This window comes from Haliaeetus albicilla, chromosome 1 (assembly GCF_947461875.1).
Source record: "Haliaeetus albicilla chromosome 1, bHalAlb1.1, whole genome shotgun sequence".
In the NCBI taxonomy this organism is placed as follows: Eukaryota; Metazoa; Chordata; class Aves; order Accipitriformes; family Accipitridae; genus Haliaeetus; species Haliaeetus albicilla.
The window spans coordinates 56,057,412-56,068,838 of record NC_091483.1 but is presented as its reverse complement, the minus strand read 5'-3'; the positions used below and the strand labels follow the sequence as shown (position 1 = coordinate 56,068,838).

The 11,427-nt window shown below is 39.1% G+C and overlaps 1 protein-coding gene across 1 annotated transcript; it reads left to right on the top strand.

Moving 5' to 3' along the window:
• The first annotated feature begins 850 nt into the window (after positions 1-850).
• On the top strand, positions 851-7,304 carry NIPAL1 (NIPA like domain containing 1). Its single transcript, XM_009912435.2, has 5 exons — positions 851-1,189; positions 2,289-2,345; positions 2,795-2,885; positions 5,368-5,528; positions 5,665-7,304. Exons 1-5 carry the CDS (start codon positions 1,015-1,017, stop codon positions 6,267-6,269), a joined length of 1,089 nt encoding a protein of 362 aa, XP_009910737.2. The 5' UTR covers positions 851-1,014; the 3' UTR covers positions 6,270-7,304.
• Positions 7,305-11,427: the final 4,123 nt, after the last annotated feature.

Sequence of the window (11,427 nt, the reverse complement as noted above, 5' to 3'; positions counted from 1 at the left end):
TCTTGGAAATGCAATACCTCTTCTTTCTTTAAAAAAACATGTTTAGGCTGATGGCAATGATGTCATTCCCGCAGGCTGTCATCGTAGTGATGCTGATAAGGCTTGGCTGGCTGAGAGTGTGGAGCCTCAGTCTTAACTCAGGATCACCCGGCTCTGCGGCTGTTTGGCAGGGATAGCCAGGGGGACTGTCCCTTGCAGGCTGTGGTCTTCCTCCAGCTCAGCGTAGCATTGTTGAGGTTCGATGAAAATTTCTGTGAGCTGTGATGAGGCCTCCACCTCAAAATTTTATGAGTTGTTAAAGAAGATCTGGCTTACACAGCAGTCACTGAACAATCTTAATAGTACATATTAGTGCCCATATGTAGCAAGAGTTTGCTCCCTATACAGATTTTTTTTTTCCTTCTCTTTTTTATTTGTTGTTTCCAGATCTCAGCTACAGATATAAAAGCAGAAGCCTGGAATAGTAGCAGGCTTACTCTAGCAGGCAAAGTCTGAAATCATGGACTTGGCTGTATGTTTGTGTTTTGGGGATGTGGTCTCTGCACAATACAAAAGAACCCTTTCTTCTTGAGGTTTCAGGTTAGCTTTTATGATTTCAAGGTGAATTTTGAGTTACACCAAAGATAGTATTTTATTGTTGCACTCCTTGGTATTGCCCTAATCGCTTGACTAAGCTGATGTAGTGCAAAATATATGTGTATATATATATGTATATAAAATAAGGCATGCACCTGTGAATGATGGGTGGATAATGACCTGGGGCAGCACTGTGTATGTTATGAGGATTTTGTGAGTTATTTGCACGGTCAGAAGTGATAAGTGCTCTGGAAACATGTGGAAAGGAGTGAGCAGAGCAAGGACGGGGCTCCTTCAGAGCTGTGCCTTGTTCGTGAATCACTTGTCCTCCTTTTTCTCCTCCCAGGTGCTGTGCTCTCTTTTCCTTGCCATGACTCCTGCCAAGCATGGTGTCAGATCATCAACGTGTCTGAATCACGCTCTTGTCTCCTTGCCTCTATGGACGGGACTCTCAATGAAACGAACCAGAGCATTTCCACTCCTGCTGGAAGCAAATACCGGCTCTACATTGGCTTGGCTTTGGCAATAGGTTCCAGTATCTTTATTGGTGCTAGTTTCATACTGAAGAAGAAAGGGCTTTTGAAACTGGCAGACAAAGGAGTCCCCCGAGCTGGTAAGTGATGCTGTCTACCTTGCTCCTGCTGGGGATGCAAACGCCTCTTGTAACTTGGCAAAATCAAGGTTTGAGTTAACAGATCACACGTTTAAAACTGTTGTAGGTGAAAACTGTCATACTTTAACAGTGATCAGAAGTCCTGTCTTGGCTACGGGTGGAAATACAGTATTATTTCTCTGTGTGTGATTGCAGGGACTGGGATTTCAGAATTCCTAGGGCCACAGGGGCAGTGGTGGGTATTAAATCTAGCAAACTGGTGATATTTCCTCCCTGACAGCAGTTAGGTACCAATTGAAATTCTCCATTCATCTTACCCTTCAAAATCCCTTTCTCTCTCTTTTTTCCATCTTTTTCCTCCCTCATTTGAGATGGAAAGTCTTAAGATGGTAACTAGGTTCAGAGTTTGGGTTGTTTTTTTTTTTTTAAAAAAAGGAAGTGCAATGAGCTGTAGAAGGATACTTATTAGAAAAGTTTCTACAGTTAGTACAACTACTCTTTCATCAGAGTCAACAGATGAAGAGCAAGAAAGAGACCATTGGACTAATCTCATCATTCCCTTTGCATGGATTTAAATATACAGCATTAGCAGGTTTTCTTTTGTTTGTTGTGTTTATTGCAATATACTGTTGCAGAGAATTTGGTTATTTGAAACAAATGTGTTACTGAACGTTCAATATACTTATATTTTATGTCAAAAAAATTAATGCATGCAGTGGCTTTTTTCTTTCTAATTTCTCTCAATTTAAAGTATAAGCCGAGTCAAACTGCAGCTGACTGTGTATGAATATGTTGGATCTGACCTGGGAGAGCACTTTGAAGCATTTCTTAAACTCACAAACAATCTTCATGGACATTTTACTTTTGCTTGGAACTTTCCCTTTAGTCAAGTATCATTTTTCGGAATTCAAGCCACAAAACAGTAGGGTGATTAATAAAAATGTCAGTCAAAATCTAACTAAATAGTCTTCATGTCTCATCCAGATAACATGCTCTTTCAGTACTTTATATGACTAGAGGCAAATGTGAAGCTGTAGTTAGTTTATTATAATAAGGTGATCTCTTTCTTCTAATACGAGATTATTTTTTCTGCTTTCAGGACAGGGTGGATATTCTTATTTGAAGGAATGGCTTTGGTGGGCTGGACTGCTTTCAAGTAAGTCACCTCTTTCCTTTCAACCTATATGTAAATGCAACATAAAGCAGATGATTGTTTTAAATAGATATATTCCCTGATTTTTCACTCCCCTCACTTAAAAGAAATGTCTTTGCAATCACCTTTATGACAGAAGCCATTCTGATATTCCATCTCTCAAATATTGTGTTTGCTTTTTGCAGAATAACAACCTTTTCTTTAATATCCAGCCGAAAGCAACGGGATTGAATCTGTCCAGCTTCTAGGAGTACTTAGGGGAAAAGTATTTGGCTTTCTTCAGCCTTTATTATTTCCAGAGGAGGTTAGATAATTTTGAAAGGAAAATTTGCATATATAGTGTAGAAAAAAGATTTTGGTTTATATTTGCTATCATACAAAATATTTATTTTTATATTCCTTTTATTCCTCCCCCCCACCTCAACCTGATCCAAATGTTCTTTCTTCTGCAGTGGGATTAGGAGAAGCTGCAAATTTTGCTGCCTATGCCTTTGCACCTGCAACCTTAGTTACCCCCTTGGGTGCACTGAGTGTTCTCATAAGGTTAGTACAGATTGGGAGCAAACCTTGACAAATGAACCATTCACTGTGTGACGGAAAAATACTGTCTTTGGCTGAAAGTGGAGAATTTTAGTAAGAGAACTGAAAAGCAATATATGGACAAAAAATGCTTTTTGTTCCTCAGTGGAAAGATCACTTTCTTATTTAGAACTGAATTTTCTGGGTAGAGGGAATGAGAAGTCTTGTTCCCAAAACTAACATATATGCTTTCCCAACAGCCTTCCACCTATATTATGAAGCATTTCTTATCCATGTATGCCAGGTATACTGCTGATGTACAGTGGTAGAAGGCTGTAACTTATCTTTTCCTAGAGAAGTGAAACTGTCTTAAAGTCTTATCCTGTTCTTCAGTTATGAAAAAACTTCAAAAGAAAATACAGTATTTCTCCATTAAAATGTTTTCAAAAAAAGTTCTTTTTTATAGGAGCATAATTTCATATTAAGCCACACTTAGGAAGCATTTTGGGTTTGTCTGGTCTTTTCCAAGTCCTTCTGGAAAGAAGGCAAAGAAACTTTTAGCCTTTTTAATATCCACAGTTAAAATTTGTGGTTGTTTTGAAATATGAATGCCCTTCAAACACTCATTATTTCCAATGTATGAGGAAACAAATAACTTTGAAGTACTTAAGCACATACAGCTATCACAGAAGCAGAAAAGACATGAATTATGCTTACAACAAATGTTCTGAGAAATAATTTATTAGCAAAATGGAATTATTGTATTTTAAATGTAAAACTCTTATTGTTTAGACCTGAGTATACTATATGAAACATTGTGTTTAAAACCAGCCTGGGCCATGTAAAAAAAGCTGCCTGGCAGAGAAAGACCTGGGGGTGCTGGTCAACAGCCAGCTGAATATGAGCCAGCAGTGTGCCCAGGTGGCCAAGAAGGCCAGTGGCATCCTGGCCTGTATCAGAAATAGTGTGGCCAGCAGGAGCAGGGAGGTGGTTGTTCCCCTGTACTGGGCACTGGTCAGGCCGCACCTCGAGTCCTGTGTTCAGTTTTGGGCCCCTCACTACAGGAAAGACACTGAGGTGCTGGAGCATGTCCAGAGAAGGGCAACGGAGCTGGTGAGGGGCCTGGAGCACAAGTCTTATGAGGGAACTGGGGCTGTTTAGTCTGGAGAAGAGGAGGCTGAGGGGAGACCTTATCGCTCTCTACAACTACCTGAAGGGGGTTGTAGTGAGGTGGGTGCTGGTCTCTTCTGTCAGGTGGCTGGAGACAGGACGGGAGGAAATGGCCTCAGGCTGCGGCAGGGGAGGTTTAGGTTGGACATTAGGAAAAATTTATTTACTGAGAGGGTTGTCAGACATTGGAATAGGCTGCCCAGGGAAGTGGTTGAGTCACCATCCCTGGAGGTATTCAAAAAGCGAGTAGACGGGGTCCTCTAGGACATGGTTTAGTGGGCATGGTTAATGGTTGGACTCGATCTTAAAGGTCTTTTCCAACCTAAATGATTCTATGATTCTATTCTGTGATTCTATGTATCTTTTTTTTTTTTTAAAGATGCTTGCAGTAATCTAACTGTTAAAAATGAAGCCATTCCATCATAGCAAAACCAGTGTAACTCTGTCACCTACAGATATGCTGGGATCAGCATATAGGTCGATGCAGACTAACTGGCTGCCTGGCTGCTGCTTTGCAAAACAGCCTGAGTTTTAACGCCCTCTCCTTTGATGTGGGTAGCAATCTTTCCAATTTTCATGAAACAGAGAGGTCGTGAGAACTTCATGTCAGTGAGCTCATTACCCTTGTGTGAAAAAATAGCTGTAATTCGATCAGTGGGTTGAAAAACTATTTGTGAGCACATCCACACGCCATTAAGCCTGTGTCTGTGCCTAAGGTTATGCTCTAGCTGGCTGATCGTGTGCCCTGTGAGGTGGCCTCATTTGGGCCAGGTTATTATCCTTAGGTTAAATCTTGAACCTCTTGGAGAGCCTGGGGTCAGTCCTCTTCAAAGGGGGAGATGTGCCTTCTCTGTGTTTTTGGGGGAGTCCTGGCAAGCCAGGAGGAAACTGTGCCTGGGTGGGAGAGCCCAGGGAGGGATGAGGAACAGTTTCCAAAACTTGTGTACGTTGGTTTTAATAGCAAATGAAGTGCTTTAAACCATTTTTGGAAGAAAGTAACAGTTTGTGTGGTCCATCTACAGGTGTGTGAGAGCACATACCCTGAGCCAGGCAATCAGTAATGAGAAGTTCCTTGAGCAATTTGGACCCTTTACAACCTGGAGAGGAGGGATCAGGGTTGCTAACCCCCCTAAAACCTGACCTGACCTTCTTCGTCCTGACCAACCTACTTGCAAAACTCCATAAAATTTGGTTGTTTCAGGCTGGTTTCCCATATATCCAAATTCAAAAGAGGTTTTGAATTTGAATTACTTTGAATTAGCATGTTACACAGACAGATTTTGAATGTCTAGCGTGGTGGTGGAGATGAACCTTTTATTTATATTTTGCCAAACAGTGCTATATTGTCATCCTATTTTTTAAACGAGAAGCTGAATATTCATGGAAAGCTGGGCTGTGTACTGAGCATTTTGGGGTCAACGGTCATGGTTATTCACGCCCCTGAGGAGGAGGAGGTCACCTCACTAGATGAGATGGAAAGAAAGCTGCAAGATCCAGGTCTGTATGCAGTTGCAATGAACTTGTGCTACAGTTCATAGAGTTCATTCGGGACACTGAATAACTTCTAACATGTACGTAGTCTTGTATTTTCTCTCATGCACGTTACTCTTCTTCCCTTTCTTCTTTCTTACAGCGTTTGTTACGTTTGCTGTTCTCCTGACAGTTGTTGCCCTCGTGCTGATATTTATTGTGGCTCCAAGGAGAGGTCAGACAAATATACTGATCTACGTTTTAATTTGCTCACTCATTGGTGCCTTCTCTGTCTCATCTGTGAAAGGCTTGGGCATTGCCATCAAACAAATGTTGGAGCAGAAACCAGTTTATCGACATCCATTGGTTTATGTTTTGGTGGGCATCTTAGTGCTCTCAGTCAGCACTCAGATCAACTATCTCAACAAAGCGTTGGACGTGTTCAATACATCTCTAGTGACACCTATTTATTACGTGTGTTTCACCACAACAGTTGCGACATGCTCCATTATCCTGTTCAAGGAGTGGAGTAGTCTGGACCTGGGTGATATCATTGGAACCCTGAGTGGATTCTGCAGTATCATCATTGGCATTTTTCTATTGCACGCTTTCAAAAATACTAATATCACCTGGAGTCAGTTGATGTCCAGTGTTGCCAAAGAACCACCATTAGCACACCGTGAATATGAAACCTGTCACACTTTACTGGAGACCATGGAAGACCCAGCTTTGGTGTATGAGGAGGACAACATTTTATTCAGTCAATGAAACTCTCAAGCGGCATTCATCATTGAAGCACCATGAATTGCAGACTCAGCCCACCTGTGTCTACCAGAATGCTGCTCTTTTCTGCAATCCTCTGGAAAACCATCTGTAAGGCCAGTTAAGTGTGGGCCACTCCTCTGTGTGCCAGCTGTTACTACCAAGTAATGAATGGAAGTGTTCAATAATTTACATGACAAACAGAAAAGTGATTGTATGTTAAGTAATGAAAAACCTTGTCTTTTTTTGTGCAGCATCTCCTATTGGAGAATTTTAGCAGGGAAGAGTGGTCTTTGTAAGTTATGTTTACAAAGTGCAATTTTCCCATCATGATAAAAGACAATCCTTGTTGAAGTGACAAGCACTCTGCTATTATCTTAGTGCTGGCCTTAATATTTCAGGCTTTCTTTATATTTTCATAATTTATTGCCAAGCAAACTTGTAGATACTCTACATGAAGGATATTCATTGGAGGTATAATATGAAGAAACCAGTGTTTAACCCTTTTAGCTTTTAAAATAAAGTTTTATGCAAGATCTATTCACTTTTGATCACCTACCAATGAATCTCGTATAGATTTCACCAAAAAAAATTATGAAATATGGTTCTTGGTAACCAGTCTCCTTCAAAATCCATTTTTTAACAGCAAAGTCTTAGTGCTTCTACCTGAGGAATCCTGAGTGGATTGCAAATCCCTGAATATGCATGTACCTTTTTATTTCAGAACTATGACCAAGTTACAGTTTAAGAAAAAGCATATTCATTAGAGGCCTGAAAACAGTTGCTATTGGCTTAAAAAATTACATAAGATGAAAGAATAAAGCATTCAAAGGCAGAAGAAAACCAGAATGTGTAATTAAGAATGTCCACTCTGTTTTATACTACTCTGAGGCTTAAGAAGGGACTTCACTTCTTTCTGTACTTCTTCCTAATATTGCCATCTATTCATCAAAACCCATTTAAGCTTTTCAAAATTTTTTCTCATTTTCCAGAAAGGTATCATTGTTTCTTAATTGCAAAACAGTCCTGTTATTTTATATTCCGTTATAAAAGCAAAATCCATTTTCCAATTGTAGCACTATTTCTAAAAATACTGGGTAAAGGCTGCAAACAAGGACTGAGAAACACCAAAACATCTTTTGTTTTAGTTTGACCTTTTCATCTTTTCTAAAAATGAGTATTCACCTCTATTAGATGTTTTAGCTATTAATCTACCGTAGGCCTTGAAGGTTAGGATCTGTACAACAGTATGCTCCTCAGTTGTGGTCACTGATCTTTATTTCACAAAAACACCTTGCACAGTCCATGTTTTACTCATTACACTCCCCTTTGTTGCCACTTTGTGAGCAAGAAAGTAGTTTCAGCAATCAGATGTGTGGGTCATGACAAGCTCGTTAGAAAGGTAGCATTTCCAATTCTTGGGTTTTTAAGTGTGAGTCCAGGACCTTTGCCAGAGGATGCTAGCATTTCAGCAATTAAAAACTGATTTTAGTCAGCTGAGATTTATATGCCAAGCAGAACCTCCTCATGAAGCAGGCTGTATATTCTCTAACATTCAAAGAGTGTAGTAAAAGTGGATACTTTGGATGGATAGCGAATTGTTCCGTGAATGAAAGCTCATAATTTAGCTGTAAGAACAAAAGGGTTGCTGCTGGTATTTTATATATGTGTGTGTTGGGCAAGCTTTCAGTACTTCCTTTTTGAAAGGCATTCATAAAACATCTCACTTATTAATTATTTTTAATGATGCTTTAGAAGCTATCAAAAACTAGAAATTAACACTAGTGATACTAACTTGAAGTAATTCCTAAATTCCAAGCACCTTTTTTTTTTTTTTCACTAAGCTACGTTTGTAGTTGACATACCTACAGGAAGAGGTAGAAGTTGTATCAGTCACTTGCACCTTATTTCTAAACCCTCATTTTTACAATGAAGAGCAAATGTGATACTGAAAAGTGTGTCCGGTTCTTCTTATAAAATATTGCAGGTAATGGCTGATTTAAAAAGAAGCCCAGAAGATGTCATTAGGCAATGGGTATTCAGGTTATCACCTGTGATTACCTCATTTGAGAAGTATTTTCAATAGTGCAGGAGACGGCAGCAATGTTACCCCAGCAAGAGTCATTTTCACAGAAAAAGTACCTGCCTTGAAAATATAATGGCCACGTATACAGCTTTGGAATATTTTTTCAGCTTCCCAAGTGATGAGACTTGCAGCAATTCTTTGCTGTTAAAACACGTGTGTGAAAAAGGCTTCAGAGAAGAAAATACATAAATAGGGTTTCATTACTTCTTAGTTAATGTAATGTAGAGAATACTTTGGCTTTATTGGCCAGATTCAAGCTACAAAATCTTTATAGTTAAAACCAGGTAATACAAATATTAAAAAGACTAAAAATGGAGTTTTCTTTACAGTTTGCCCTTTAACAAAAGCTTGCATTGCTTTTCACTGTGAGTTACTCATACAATTTAAAGAATAACTGAAGAAAATATTGATTGAGCCTAAAAAGAGAAAAAGAAATCCTTTTGCATAGTTTGTGGCCCCTCTGTTTGCTTATACAGTCATCACTGTAGTGTGACCAAATGGGTTATTTGTATGAAAAAGCAACCAGTCCAATTCTTGAATGGATGCATGTTGGCATTTTTTTTTAAGGTATGTAGTAATACTTTCTTTGCAAAGGATCTGGACTCTTTTTATACCAACTCCTGGCAGTCAGTTAACTTGTACCAAGCAAAAATTCTGTATTTTCTACTGGACCTACATATCTGCTTTTATACATAAATAACGTCTAGTATAAAAATAATGTTATTTTCTTACAATGTCAGAAAACCAAGTTAATGCTTATTTTCATGGTGTACAGGAAGTCTATCATGTTAAGAAGTAAATTATCGATAATCTTTTTGTATAAAAAACATTTGCTATAAGGGATGTTATTTTTGAAAATGTTTACATTTAGTTATTAATTTGGAATGATTTTAAATTTTAGTGAAATTATGCTAATATTTATATTGTAATAAATTATTCATGGATTATGTACTAAATGATCTGTGCTTTTTTAAACAAGGGATTAAAAGAGTGTAATTAATATTTCTGGTAAGCATTTAAACACTATCTATCTGATAGATCCAAGGAGAATAATCTTGGGGTTAGCACCTGGTCCTCTGCACACGTAAGTGGATTCTAGATGAAGAAGGTCTGGCTTATGTCTTTGCACTTCATGTGCATCTGACCTGATCATGACCTTCTTTAAGTAGCTTTGACTTTTACTAGTTTTTCTGATAGGAAAGAGAATTTTCTACTCCCCTAGAGAAGCCACGTGTGAAACTACTATATATTCACCTTGAGCTAAAAAAACTGTGATGTTATTATGGAACTGGAAGGAAGAGTATGAGGAGATCAAGAGGTTTTAGCTTCACTTACAGAATTATCCAATTTGTCCAGATGTGTTATTTTTTACCCTGGTGTTCTGTAGAAAGCATTGGCAAGGAACATTTAGTGCTGATGATTAGTAGCTAAAAGACATGGATTTTGAGGGCGAAAAATAATGGGCAAGTGAAAATGCCTTCCCTTCTAAACTAGGGAAGAAAACCCAAGGCTGATGTGTTAGGGATCTCTTTCTCATGGCCAGTCTCAGTGGAGAGTATTTCAGTGAGTTGTCAGGTTTTCCAGGCAGTGAAATGAAGGACATTATCTAAAGTAGTGTTTTGGAAAGTAGGGCGAGTGGTTAAGAACCAGAACAAAGAAAACCTCAGAGGCAATACATTGCTAACTAAATTATGGCTTTTAAATGCTGATACAAAACAAATCTTGGCAGCTACTCATTACTAGCGTACATTAGGACAAATTAATGGGCAATTAAATTCATTACATAGCTGCACTGACTAAATGTAGGTAGGTCAAGAAGACTTGGATAGGTTAAATAATCTGCAGGGAGGTTGGAAGGAAGTACATAGGTTATTAGTTTCTATAGAAACCTGTTCTACCATCTTCCTTTACCTGCCTTCCTAGCCACACCTAAAACAGCCATGCTATAAAAAATTTTCATCCCAAAGAGTACTGATTCAAACCATCAACCTCTTTACTCATCACGGTTGCATCCTGGAGCTATATGGGGAATTATATACTTCTAGCAAATGCTATTCTCTTGCTGTTTAAATTCCAGCAAAACAAAACTGGCAAGTGTGTTAGAAAATACTCTTTTAGCAGAGTGGGTTTCCTGTACCTGACTCCTTTCTGGCAGGTTTTAAAATGGTGCCGAGGTCCAGAACAGGACGAGGAGGCTGAGTGGGAGCCAGGCTGGTGGTACAAGGGAGGGGTGGTGGTGGTGGTGATGTGTGTCCGTGTGTCTGCAGGGCCCCCCTCTTTGGAAAACTTTGGTGGCAGGCTAAGTTGGTCTGTAATTGATCTGCAATTGCTTGTCAGGAGTACTTTTGACAACGGAATTTCATTTTCTGAAAATACAGTCCGGTTTGTCAACAATACAGCTTTTTTTATAGAAGAGAGATATATCCTAAGCAGCTGGTGCACAGAAGCTGGGAATTCTGCCTTTTTTCCTCCCATCCATAATACTGACTTGCTGCAAGTTTTCTGATGTTTGATCAGGAAACATCACCTGAATGTTTACAAATGCTGAGTACTAATACAGCCTTTGACCAGACATTCCATGTATGGAGGTGTTATAGTGTGTCCTTCTAACCTTTACTACTCTTCCAGGTCTCTCTTTTATCACCCAAATGTTTTAAAAAAACCCAGCTAACAGACATCTGTTTGCCCACATGTGCCTCTTTATGGTCAGTGACATGGGTGGCACTTGCTGTTCACCCATATAAGTACTTTCATTTTTGCCTGTTTCAATACGGTTAGAGTTTGAGCTGAGCTCAGAGACACCGTGAGGACTAAGGTGGCCTACTTAGTCTTTATTTATGGGTGTAGCTGTTCTGGTAAGTAAATACACTGTAGGTACCTGACCTTTGTCCTGTAGACGTTTCCTGTTGCTGATTAAGCACTGGTTTCAGTGACTCTGAAGCATATTCTAGTGCTTTTTCATTTATTTACTGTCAGCCTGACGATAGCAGCTGTTAAATTTATCTGCGTCAGTTTTAGTAACAGCCTACTCATACTTTTCCCAAAGCAGCCTATAGAAAGATTATATTGAGAAGCTGA

What these genes read in the sequence shown, in the direction of transcription:
- NIPAL1 (XM_009912435.2), top strand. Translation starts at nt 1,015, where the DNA reads ATGGACGGGACTCTCAATGAAACGAACCAGAGCATTTCCACTCCTGCT. An exon ending in CAAAGGAGTCCCCCGAGCTG is followed by an intron (nt 1,190 to 2,288) that starts GTAAGTGATGCT and finishes TTCTGCTTTCAG; the next exon opens with GACAGGGTGGATATTCTTAT. An exon ending in AAGAAAGCTGCAAGATCCAG is followed by an intron (nt 5,529 to 5,664) that starts GTCTGTATGCAG and finishes TCTTTCTTACAG; the next exon opens with CGTTTGTTACGTTTGCTGTT.